We start from the raw sequence: 13904 nt of genomic DNA, 5'->3' as shown, positions 1-13904 counted from the left end.
CTAAAGCTAGTCTTCTGTATAAGAAGCGTATTTATTGTTTTATTCAAGAAAGACATATTGTGTCCTTAGCTGAAAGGCAAATCTAACCATGCAGTGAACGGCCAGATCTAGTAAGCGCCCCATCAATCGTTTCACAAATCGATCGTGCCAAGCAAAAAGTGTATCAAAAGAGGCAAAAGAAATTCAAGGATAAAGTATTTTATTTTAATGGGACCTTTTCATAAGTGCGTCACAACAAAAAAATATCGATTACGAGTAATTATATTCGTTACCACCACAAAACATCAAGCCTTGGAGACCAGTTGTCAATATGCAGAGTTCAACCCAGAACTGTGGACAGAAAAGTTGCCGCCAATCGATTCAGAGTCAACTGCGCCCTAAAAATTATAGGGGCTAACGAGGATACTTTGACCTACTTACGGCACTATTATCCTGCAGGTAAGTGCTATAGTTTAACATAGTTACTGTAATAATTAAGCACCGGGTTATAAAAATGAAACGGGGACAAAAAGAAGAAAAAATTATTCTGTTGGCACCACTGAAGCGGAATAGTTCATTTCAGATTCTTTGTTCTTTCGAATAAGCTTTCGCGTTGAATTTTTCTAGAATAAATTTGAAATTGAAAACAAAGCTTTAAAAAAAATTGTTCCTTAAATTAACCCGACAAAGTACCAGTCAGTTTTATCGTTTCGTATCGAGCTGCAAACGTAAAAGCAGAGTAAAGGGAAAGAAAAGTACAACCGAATGTCAAAAGATTCACACGTAATTGTTCGATTCGTAAAATACCGTTTTCAAATATCAATTTTTTTCTTTGATGTTTTGAAGAAAATCAATAAGGCTTTAATTAAGTGCAAATATAAATAATTAACGTGCAGATAAATAGTTGTTTCAATAGTTTTACGTAAACATCTGCAAAAAGAAAAATAAGAAGTCCTCTTCAGAGACTGATATGATAGTTTAATTTATCGAATACAAAAAAAGTTTCCTAAGAGAGCAGCCTTCAGGGCTAGGAGCTTGGACATCACCAAGAACAGAAAAGTTCACCGCCTAACGCCTACGTTCTTAACATAATATTCTAAGCATTCAAACTTTCGTTAGTATATAATGTTTATTTTTTACTTTAAGTTTTAGCCGTTTGGGATTTTTGGAACTTACGTCTTATGCCAATCTTATTTCTTATACCAGGGGTTCTCAAACTTTTCCTACTCGCGGCACTCTTTAAAAATTTTAATCTTTCACTGTACCTAGTCAATCTCTATTATACTTAGAAATATACTGTTACGAGTTCCGTGCAGCTTCAAACTTTCTGTAAATGACGACACAGTTCTTGACACAGGAGATTTATTTACAGCTATGTACAGGAAATGTAGTTACAACTGCTAAATCAATCATCAGCAACTAAGCAAATAACACCGTAAACTCAACGGTCACACACGTATTTACTTCAAAATACGCAAAAACACAGCGCAAAAGCTAATACACACAGAGCCAAATACATGCTCTCAGCGCAACGGCTCAAACCAGTCTAACTTTTTATCACGCGCGGAGGCTATTTATAAATCCTAGAGAAGTTTCGACAAAATTCAAAATGCTTCTCGATGTTTTCTTTTTATTCCATTCACAAATCTTATCGTTCAGAAATAGAGGGACCATTTCATTCGAATGTAAGGGGATTATATATTCATTACAAGAAACTATTTACAGGTTAAGTTACTACAATGAGAATAATGGATTAAACGCCAAATTTAGCCAGACTACAACAAATTTAATCATAAAAATAATTACTATTTACAGAATTTGTAACAATACATTAGAGATGGATCAGTTAGGAACTCTCAGAAATCCTGGTGGAAAAATAGCCAAAAGTTTTCGACTGGTCTGGAATGAAAGCAGTAGCAGAATTTCGCCTTTATGCTGGCCATGACGGCCTTTCAAAGTATTTACATCGCATTAATGTATTTAATGACAGATACTACATGTTTTGGAATCTATGCATTGTTTTCATCTGTACTCCAGGATTTGACGGGAACGATACTGGGGAGCAAAAGATCGAACGGGTCCATTGGCTTTTTTCTTACTGTCACTCTTTTGTTATTTGTTTTCTTTGTTGATTAGTTAATTTGTTTTGGATGTCAGTATTGCTTTTTGTACCTGTCATTGGAAATTAAAAAAGAACATCAGAGATGCACAATGTCGTACTTTTTAATGATTCGTCCATCAGAGGATCGTTCCCTTTTTTTACCCGTTCGTTTAAAACACTTCGTTCATCTAAATTTATTTTTTAAAAAAATGCATGCGACTTCTTTGCGAGAGTTACTCATGTTCCTTAAAAATGTTTCATTGTATCAGTACTATTCTTTAAAGGAAAAGCAAGTAAATTTACTTGTTTTTTCCCCCTACTAAACAGTAAGAAAATATGCTAACGAAAACTAAATATTAAAAAAAAAGGGAACTGATGTGATATACCCCACCCTTGGCGACTTTTTCCTGTTGGCGCCAAGAAAGCGTCGCCAAGAAAACGATGTATGACGACATATGTCATACATCGTTCTTAGCGATGCTTTTTTAGCGCCAACAGGAAAAAATCAGGTAAAAAAACATGATCAAATCACTTCAGAACACAATATATATAAAAACAACATAAAAGCACAACAAAAAACATCACGAATATATGCTTCAAAAATGTACAGGGCCGGGGTTTTTTGTAAACATATTAAAATACAATGAAATAAATTATTGTATTAATTACAAGTCGAAATTAATGCTTTTTTTTTTTCATCATTTCTCCGGGATACGAGCCCTCGGTCTCATAGTACTTTCGTAATGAGACCGAGGCTACGAAAGTACTATGAGACCTCTGGCTCGCCAGGACCTCGCTCCGCTCGGTCCGTTATCCCTCCGACTGTTAATATACATTACAGTCGGAGTATGGTCACAGTTATGTATACTACAAGAACCCCTCAAGGATTTGTAAAAACAAAGAATTTTGGAAGTGAGAGGGGTTTTTTTTTTTGAATTCTAAAATAAAGAACTTACCTTTTTATATGGTATAAATATTCACACTCAGTCTAAAACAATACATCATATGACAATGGCACGTTACAGATACACACCACGTTGGAGTTAACTTTTAATTAACCTTCAAGTTTGAAGAAACTGGCATTTTCTAATGTTTTTACTTCAAAACACAACTACTGAATTTAAACTAACACAAAATAAGCATTCCTGTAAGGTATATTGCACGAAACAACACCACGTATCTCTCCTGCGTGAAACCCAAACAACCCAAGTAAACAAGTTTGAACAGATCTGTAAGATTGCCTTCGGGTTGCAAAACACAGGTTAGTTTGGCCAGGGATGCCATGCATAAAATATTATCGCCTCATTGGCGAGAAAAATATTTTAATTTTGTGCAAAAAAATCGAATGTCGCCAAATGGGGGGGTATATCACATCTGTACCAAAAAAAGTTCATAAAAAAATTATAGTTCATTTTCTAAGATATTTCTCAGTGACCGAGTGGTGGCTAGGTAAGACTTGACATCTGCTTTCCATTTCAAGCGAATGGCATAATATAACTGCAGTTAAAAATTTATATACAGTATGCCTCAAAAAAATGTTGGCAAGCTGCAAAAATAATTCCTTTTACTTACACGCCCCCCCCCCCCCCCACCACCACCAGCTTCTAAAACGGTTAACAAACAGAGATTCTTCAAGAAAACCTGTTTCGATAAGCTTGATAAAATAAAATTTTAGATTTTCCATTTTAGATTGGTTTTAACTAAAATCGTCTGAAGACAAATGCTAACAATCGTCAAGTGTACAGTTTGGCTCTGATAAGTTGAGGCATGATCTTGACCGAGAACTCTCAACTATTTTACTGCCAGTTTCTGAGACTGTACTTAATTATTTTTAAAAACCATTTTCACCCCAAAGTTTCCATGTTATCAGAGTATAATATTGTTTCTCGAATTATGAAGAAAACAAAAAACGGTCAGTTGTTGTCTTGGGCCAGCTAGGCTGGCAATTTGTGGTACGCTGATTCCCTCTTAACTGTTCCCTAATTTGGTGGGAAGTCCGACTTGAACAGTACACGCATGCCATATGGACACATTTATAGGGTAGGCAACCATTCACAGGGTAACAACACATTCACACAAAGATAGGACAAGGATAGGAGAGCTAATGTACACCCATACCCAGGCAGTTATTCGAACCCATGACCTCCCCATCGCAGTCAGACTTCTCTTATCACTAGACAAGGCCAATAACGGCCGGTAAAGACTAAATATAAATAAAGAAAATACAACGGGGTCGTTTCCAAAATTTTAAAAGTATTTTTTTTTTCTGAAAGAGCATGCTTAAAAACTGACCATTTTTTAAATAATTTATTTAAGTTTAATATTTTTAAAAAATTACTTAAATCGTTCTAGAGCCGCTATATATATAGGCCATATTGGATTGGATTTTTCATTGTTGCACTGCTTGGGTTACCACAGCAAAGTTTCGTATTTCGCCAAATTTTCAGAAAATAATACTTTATTTCATAAACAATGCATATGCCGCTAATAAATGCTTATAGTGAACAATCACCAACGCGAGAACACGCCAGAAAAGACCAACCACTCAAACACCCGCTCCGATCCAAAAAAGCTGATCTTAAGCTGATGCGTCGACTCGTATATATAGGGGCGTTAAATCGTTCCGCTTTCATTGTTTACACTTCTGTCGAGTGACATCACAAATGATGAAATGCCATTCAATGTTGCCATTCACAGAACAAAATATTTAATTCGCATCTTTACTCACGTGTATTGGCAACGATATTGTTGATAGCAAGCGTAGAGCGCAATTTTAATTCGCTGCTTGATTATCATATAACGTGGAAACGTAGTAGAAAGATGCACCAAATTGCATCATTTGTGACGTCTTAAAGATCACGTCTTGTTTGAAAAATCGGACATTTTAAAAAATTAATTTAAAAAAACTGTTGGAAAAAATGAAAGTATTTTCTGGGTCCATGTAACTTTCTTTGCTCATTCTATCCATTTCAATGACTAAAAGTAGTACTTTTGACAGAAGGAAACCATCTCCCCATTCAACAAGCATTCTTTTTTAAATCAAACAGACAACAAAAAATAGCACATAAATAATTTCCCCATTAAAAGCAATTACTTCTAAGCGAATTGCTATCTTCAGCAATATACCGTCTCCTCACTACGAACTTCAAGTTCAGGATGCTTTCATGAATATTAAACGACTTGAGAATAAAGCACGGATATATCATGCAATATCTGTTAGCACAAAGCCAACCCTTTGGGAAAGTTGATCAATTTTCTGATTGGCAAGATATGTATCTTTATGTGGCATAGTTAGTAACATATATTTTTCAAAACGCTAAATTGAGAAACATGTTACTTAATTTATTAATTTTTTACATGTTACTTAATTTTCATGTTACTTAATTATTTGAAGAAGAGATTAGGTTGTTAGAAAGAATTTCTGATGATGATCTCATAATTCAAATGCTTTTCTATACACAGATAAAAACATTTTCTAATTTATTTTCTCGATTAAAAAAAACTTTCATAGTAATACGTACTATCCATGTAGTCAGACCTGTAATTTCAACATTTTTCGCGAGGGGGGGGGAGGGCAAAGGGTATGAACTCAATGCATATTATGAGAAAAAATAATCAAAATACAAGCAAAAATGTTCAATTCCATTATGGTTTCAAAATCCAACGGGGTCAATTGGCCCTCCCCCCCCCCCCCTCTCCCTCCCGATTGCCCATAACAGACCTTCTTGTAGTAACATTTTTAAGGAGCAATTCTTTTACTTTAATTTTCATGAACGCACCTGCTCTGAACAACCATGCATTCTTAAGCACATCAACAAAATAGTTTACAACAGATAAGCTGGTAAAATAGTCTCATTACAAAGTATCAAATAAGCAATGCAGAATTTTATTTTGATCGTTAACCATTTTATCACTTCATGCTTTTGTTACTGTCACGAATTCCCTGCAGAATAGTAAAACGCCTAGAGTTTCGTTTTTTTCCCCTGCCAAACATAGATTTTAAAAATATTAAACCTTAGGAATGACAAAACTTTTTCCCCAATAATCCTTGACAATATTTACCTCTTTTGGGGGAAAAAGGGAAGGGTAACTGCCAGTGCGGGGGGGGGGGGGGGGCAAGTCCTTGCCCTGGGAGGCAAGGACTTGCAAATTCTGAGTGCCCCCCCCCCCCCCGCCCGCTCTCTATGAAACTTGGGATTAAAGATTCCACGGCTCGGAAAAACCAAAGATCTGGCACCGAAATGTGTTTGGTTATGCAACAGTACATATTTCAACTTAAATGCGCGCCAATAACACATCCCTTTCCTACTGAATCCCCTAAAAAAGAGGTAAGTAAACATTGTTCAGCTCATAGCTCAACTTACCAGAACTGCATTATCCCTACACTTGTATCTTTGGAATAAAAACAACTTAAGTTACTTTAAAAACTTTTAAAAACATTGAAAAACGTTCTAAAAGGGGTGGTGTCAATATTTAGCAATTTAGTGGAAACAAAGTAGATAGACCAAAAACCTCTTATATATTGATTTTTTCCCCACTCCAAATCAAAACTGCTAATGAGGGTTGTTTCCGCCAGTCAAAAGTACTACTTTTAGTCACCGAAATTGATAGAATAAGCAAAAATAATAACATGGGCCCAGAAAATACTTTCATTTTCCCAACAGTAATTTTTTAATTTTTTAAAATGTCTGATTTTTCAAACAAGGCGTGGTCTTGATGACGTCACAAATAATCCATTTTGGCGCATCTTTCCACATTATGATAATCAAGAAGGGAATTAAACATTGCGCTCTACGCTTGCTATCAACCATATCGTTGCCAATACACGTGAGTAAAGATGCGAATTAAATATTTTGCTCTGTGAATGGCCACAGTGAATAGTATTTCATCATTTGTGATGTCATCGGTAGAAATATAAACAATGAAAGCTCATCGATTTAAGTATTTTTTTAATAATATTAAACTTAAGCAAATTATTTAAAAAATGGTCAGATCCTACGTTTTTAAACATGCTCTTTCAGAAAAAAGTACTTTTAAATTTTTGGAAACTACCCCATTAAAAAAAAGTACCTAATTCTGTAGAGAATATTTTGGCGCAGAAAAGTCCATTAATCTCCAAATCTTCGCCCAATAAAAAACGCGATTCACAATTACCAGTTCTAGAAGAGAGGATATCTTTGTGAGATATTATAAGTAGGAAAACTTGAAGGCAGAGAAACGGAGCCTTTCCTCTGCCTGATATTCAATCCGAAATGTAAGACAATCGCCCTCCTTCAGCTGCGAATTCAAAATCACATTACGGGCTATTGTCCTGGGAGGAGGATTTTACTTTTGAATGGGAGGTATTGAATTTCGCCTCCACAACGTTCGCAAATACTTGTTTCACAGGTTCGGTTTCATATTTTGCGTGAAAAGTCGTATCATTATCCTTCTGATTTGGTATAAATAGGTCTTTGTGGTATATGAATTGATATTGTACCCCCATTTGACGATAATTAGGCATTAATGGTTTACCAATCTTATGAGTGCTTATGAAAAATAGTAGTGCTTAAGCTGGAACTTTTTACTGATTTGAAGAGCATCTGTATTGTTCATACCTGAGTGCTTGCGTACTTGTACGTACGTACGTCAGATGCGTACGTACGTACTTGTATATACGTGAAATAACAAGAACATGTTTTTTAAGTTATTTTCTAAATTATGCTATTTTGTGAAGTAAAAAAAAAAGAAATTAAAAAACCCAACTTATGCATGCAATTGTGATTTAGAAAAAGAAAAAAAAGCACGCTTAGGCGACAATTTACGCGGACAGCTGCGTCCGTTATTTTTCGGTGGTTTTTAATACTTATTTATTCCACTCAAAAATGAACGACAATAAGTATCATAATTTGATTCATAAAAGAATTTTAGATCCACATTTGAAGCACCTAGAATCAAAGGGTGCTTCAAAAGTAAAAAATAAATATTTGCTGATAACTTACAAAGTAGGAGAAACTTGCGTCTGTTTTGAGGCAAAAGATGGTAATAGCAGCCAAGATCGCCACGAACTAAAATTTTTGAGAGAGAAAATTTTTCAATTCGGCAAGTGACACTCCGAATTTTGCCGAATGACCGAAGGCATCATTTTCAAAAACAAAAAATAAAATAAAAAAAATTTATTTTACAATGATGTCTCAAAGTTTTCCGAATCGCGAGACAAAATTTGCCGAATTAGGAATTTTGGGAAGATCACTGTGGCCTCCCATGACCTCTTATCAGGGCACCCCTAACAGTAGCCCTCTAGAAGGTGCTATTGTACTGCATGGTTTAGAAAAAAAAATGAATGCCAGTCCTATGGTTTTAACTTGGCATCTGTTTTACACAAAACTTTAAAAAATCCACTCATGTTCCTTTTTTTTCACTACCTCATTTTATTATATTAGTATTTGAGTTCTCTATTAGCCCAAGTACAAAGAGGTCGTCCATATATGATGTCACGCTTTCGACGGGTGGGGGGGGGGGTAGTGTTCGTGAAGCTGTAACAGTTTGTGACAAGGGGGGAGAGAGAGGTAGCAAAAAGTGTGACATCACAGATTTTGATTGGAATTTCTTATAACACTAGGGGGCTCTGCTCCCTGCTCACTAATTCTCACCAACACCAGAAGATTGCTTCGCAATCTTATTTGATTTGCAAAGATTTAAATCGTCAATTAGAAAGAAACAGATCAAAAACGCATTATGAGATAGCTCCCTTTGGAAGAAAAAGCACCCCTTCCCCGGGTTTCAAAATAATTTGTACCAACTTGTAGAGCGATAAGAGCTAGGAGGCTCCTGAGCATTGCAAAACTGCAATTGTGTACGTTTGAAAAGTCGCTTTCATATTCGTGATCTCTGGTAATACATTTTGCTCTTTAGCTCGGAGCTTGAATTGAGTTGAGCTTCCGTTAAAAAGATTTTCCGTTAAAGTCGAAACCCTTAAAATTTGTGAGTAAGAAAGAAGACACAAACGAATCGAAAAGACGTAACTATGGCAACGCCAAATAAAGCATCAATAATTTGAATGGAAATGAGATTTTTCGAACTTGATTAAAACTGCTTGTAACTTGTTTTTTCTTTGGAGATAGAAGCTAAGTTTTTCGACCATAGGTTGAGCTAGATCGCTCTTGCCACCGTGTCAAAAAGAAAACTGTGGGACAATTCCTTCACGTTTTACGGATAGATTTAATGAAAAACGTAGTGCCTAAATTTTAGCTAAGCCTAAGAAAGTTCGAGCAAAAAACGCAAATAACTCCAGCCGTATTTAAGTTAGAGCATTGAAACAAATTGCGTAAAACGCGGAAAATCCCAATGATATATAATATTAATATGTGCAAGTAATTTTTCACTCCTTTAATAATCAATAATGGGCAATTCACGCGAAATTTGAGTTTAAAAAATTAAATATAAAAAAACTAATTCGAATTTTAGAAAACAAAACCCCCCAGGTGCAAACCACCGGGAGTCGAAGTAATTTTGTACAACATTTCAAGGCTGTAGGTTTATGGGGTCTCCTGAACGCTTGCCCGCTACAGACTTCTTTCAAAATTTTCTTTCACCTTACTTTTTTTAATATAAAGAGGTTTTTTTGCAGCAATTTGTCCATGTAGTGCAAAAGGGTCATGTGACAAGGGAAGAGGTTAAATTGAAGTCTGACACTTAGTGACAGGGTGCTGGGGCTCAAGTAGGGGAAAAGGGGGCACATGTAAGCATGGGGAATAATGTGAACATGGTTTACTAGAATAATGTCATTGTCAAGCAAAAAATCTTTAAAATTCTCAAGCAATGGCAGTACCAACCCTACTTCTTAACCAAATTTTCAGAGCCAAGGAGCCAGTTTATGTTCCTGTGGTGACAGCTTCTTGGTTTTCGCACATGCTGATGTACTTTTATCACTGTCTTCTTCGTGTAAAAACATATTTTGAAGTAACTAATAAGCTAATTTAATTACTGCAAACCAAAAATGAACATTCATGTAAATTTATGCCAATGTTTAAATATTGTAATTAATTTAAAAAGTCTATTTTTGAAAATTCGTTCTAAGGTGAGGGAAGGGCACTAAGTGCCCTTCCCTCCCCACCCCCCCACAAGTCTTGTGGGGGAGCATGCGAACAGTTTCTACATCCTTTCCCCAATAATGTTATTGTAGTTTTAATAAATGTTAGTGCAGGCTTATTTAAGTGTTAAAAGATATGTAAAGAGCAATCGGTTTGTAAATTTACTGTTAATTATTCTTACAGAATTATTAATTATTTATTTTATTATTGTTTTAATTCTATAATCCTCATATAAATAATAGCTGATGTTCGAGTAACCCGCGTGCTTTAACAATGAAACTCGCACCACGGCATGATAATTTTATAATATATTTCGGTAATGTTCAACGTGCAGGAAAAAGCTTTATTGTAATAAGGCTGAACTCTATCTGGTAACTTAACTGTTTTACTGGTAGTCTTACCAGTCATTTTAGGGGAATGAAGAATCAAAAAAGTGGTTGAAAATTAACGCTATCCATTGGAGTTTAGGGTTAATCCACGGGAGTTAGGGTTAAAATTTCAAATATAAAAAAGTCATAAAACAGGCAATTGCTTCGTTTAAATTTAGAAGATTAGAAGCAATTTTCTCCCATCATACCTTGACGGGCGACTTTCTAGTTACTAAATAGTTGGCCAAAAATTTAATGATATTTAATATTTGTATGGAAAATAAAGACAAAATATTTTCCTTTAACTAAAAACTAGTTTAGAATAGTTTCAATCATCATCATATTCTGCATGAAGCTTAAACGTACTATATAACAAGAAAAGACTATCTTGTCGATCCAGTGATTAGAATATGTATGTAACTTTAAAATTTGACAGAGAGCAGAGTTACATAATCCGGAAAATATATTTTCTTAATGACGGTTAGATATTATCTCAAACTAACACAGTATACGTTACAAGTCCTTGATTGTTTATTGGTATGTTCGTATATGCTTCATTATAACGAGTTTTTCGTTGAAATATGATGCTCCTCCTGCATTTTTCAATCGTGTTCACCTGTGCCCCAAGCTTGTTCACATGTACCCCCCCCCTTTCGGGGCACATGCGAACAATTGAAGACATTTTTGAATAGTCCATAATGTAAAGAAACTTTTTTTTTTTAAATATGAAAAAATTCCATCGCACAAGGAAGAGACTATTCAATCATATATCATTATTTATTACTTTGTAAGCTCTTAATAGTGAAATAAATACTGTAAAAGTACTTAATTTTTGCGATCCGAAAATTTCGCAATTTTCTAAAAACAGTATGAAAGTTAATTACATGGATGAAGTGGTAACATTTTGAGATTTTGATAGGCTTGAGAAAATCGAGAGATTTAGTGCTTCTCGAATATAAGTGCTTTTACAGTATCTTACGGGTTGCGTTACTCTGTCAATTGATGAACAGTTTTATCGACAAAACACAGATACATAACCTAACCCTTCAATTTGGAAAAAATAACACTGAAATACGATTGCAATGGGTCACTGTTAAAAGTTAAAACATGTAGTCAATGCACTTACAGACAAGACTAGAGAAACGGTTACACCAGGTTCTCCTCGACAGACAACAAATTCGCCCAGAGAAAATTGTAGAAAAATCGTCTGATGTCTCTGATGAAAAAGCAAAACGAATCGACACAGAAGTAAGGAAAGCAATCGCGCAATCAATTTATTTCGCACAAAAACGTTCAATTATGCAGAAAACATTAGTTTCATCCCATCATTGAACTTATCCTTTGCATTAACGTTAGCATGACACGGTGAAGTTACGAAATGAATTTGTGTACTTTAGACGCAATTTATATACTTTGAACCAGTCCATGCATTTTAAATTCAGTTCCGTGAAAAAGTAAAATCTCAAAATAATAGAATTACTTTTTTTTTAACTGAGCTAATTTTTCAACTTGTTGAAAACAACAAGCTTTCGACCAGAAAGCACATCATGAAATCACACATTGCACCCCTACTTATTTCGCGTGTAGCCTTTGAACTTTAAATCAGCATTAACAATTTTGTAACCCTGAGCTCCAACGAAACTAAGAGTACAAAATAATAAACAAGTAACTCATTTTAAATTCATTTATTTCAGACGTAGTTTGCGAAATTATGACACTTATATAAACTTTCATAATATTCAGTTCATAATATTTTGAGTGAACTAATGAGCATGAGCTCTCAAAACCAAATTAATCAATTTCATATACATAAGACATAAGTACATATGATTTGTAAATATCATAAAGAAGTACATATTTCTGCCGTAACATTCATACTGACAAACTTTTTTTTCCAATATTAGTGGATTTGAGCCCCAACGATACCAATAGCATGAAATAATAAACAAAATCGCTTTTTGTTTATTCCAGACGTAATCTACGGAATTATAGCAAGTACATAAAACACTAAACTCGTAATGTTACTAGTCAAGTTGAAAGAATGATGTTTTGAAAACACATTTATCAATTTCGGAAGATATGCTTCATAAGCTCAAAACAGCATTACTACTTTTAACAATATTAAGATCGGAAAAATATGAAAGTTGTTCTTTATAACGAGAAATCCCACCCTAAATTTTTAGACCTCGGGCGAACCCTTTCAGCTCAAGACCTTAATCAAAATATTTTTACCTGGTCATTAAAATCCACGCCGGCCGCTCTCCCGGCGAAACCGAGCAGCAACCACGCAACCGACCACCACATAGCACGTGGAACCATGCCGTTCTGAATGCTAGTGAGTGCGCGCCCGCGGCTTTTTACTCGAGAGTGCCAAAAAAACGAACAAAGCTTCTACCGGCGTTTTTACTCACAGAATCCCGATTGGCTTGCTGCCGGCCGTTCGCCTGTCAAGAGGACACCGATGAATTATGAAGCTGCAAACTCGCCAACCGTGGAAGACCTGTTGTGGAGTTTTATATTTTTTTCTTTTATATTTTTTTTCTGCTGGAAATTGCTTAATTCAACGTTTCCCAAACTTTCTGTTGTTATCTGCACCTTTTCAGATGCTAACTTTTAGTCAGAGTACTCCAAGCAGTTCCCTGTCATTTAGAGGGTCTGGAGGCTGGAGCGGATCTAGAAATTTTTGTAACGGGGATCAAGTTTCAATGGTCAGCGTTATATACTTCCAACATAAAAAAAGTATCAGTTAAGGGGGGGGGCGAGAAGGGGCAGACCTCCTACGGAGCCCCCTCCCCCCCACCCTCCCCCCCAAAGGAGATCAAATTTCTTATCATTTCAAATTGCCCCCCACCCCTCCCCCTCACTAAATTTTGTGTAACTTGCGACATAGATCTTGGCGCAAGTTACCTTAAAATATAGATGGGTAAAATTTTCAGTAATGTCATACTTCTTTAGGTAAACAGACTAGACACGTTGTCGTTAACTTTGAATATATTTTTCTTTTAAAAATGAACGAAAATCTCAAAAGAGCAATAGCCCAGTAACCGAACTCAGTCAATCCTTTGAAATATGACATACTGAAAAAAAGTACCTTGCAGATAGAACCAAGCAAAAAAAAAAGGTTAACATTGATTTCATGTACTATTTTTTCAGATCTGAAAATTGTAACGAAAATTGTAAGTTTAGTAACAATCATAATAAAATTCATGCCGCAGGGGGATCACCTGACCCTTTGACCCTCCCCTGAATCTGCCCCTGTCTGGAGGGAGCAATTGCCCTCCCTCCCTGAGTTTTTGGAATCGATATTCACATGTACGTGGGCGTGATTTTGCTATTTTTTGATAAAATTTGCTTTGATTTTGTACCCCCCTCCCCCCCCCTGGA

General features: G+C 35.5%; 1 protein-coding gene across 1 annotated transcript in view; it reads right to left on the bottom strand.

Annotated features, from left to right (window-relative positions):
- LOC129219714 (A disintegrin and metalloproteinase with thrombospondin motifs 18-like) overlaps positions 1 to 12844 on the bottom strand; it is an 83885-nt gene extending 71041 nt beyond the window's left edge. The window contains exon 1 of the mRNA XM_054854000.1: positions 12753 to 12844. Within this exon, the coding sequence (XP_054709975.1) occupies positions 12753 to 12839 (87 nt within the window). The 5' untranslated portion in view covers positions 12840 to 12844. The remainder of the gene's footprint in view (positions 1 to 12752) is intronic.
- Positions 12845 to 13904: the final 1060 nt, after the last annotated feature.

The sequence above is a fragment of the Uloborus diversus genome, chromosome 4 (assembly GCF_026930045.1).
Source record: "Uloborus diversus isolate 005 chromosome 4, Udiv.v.3.1, whole genome shotgun sequence".
NCBI lineage: Eukaryota > Metazoa > Arthropoda > Arachnida > Araneae > Uloboridae > Uloborus > Uloborus diversus.
This window is presented reverse-complemented; position numbering and strand designations above follow the sequence as displayed.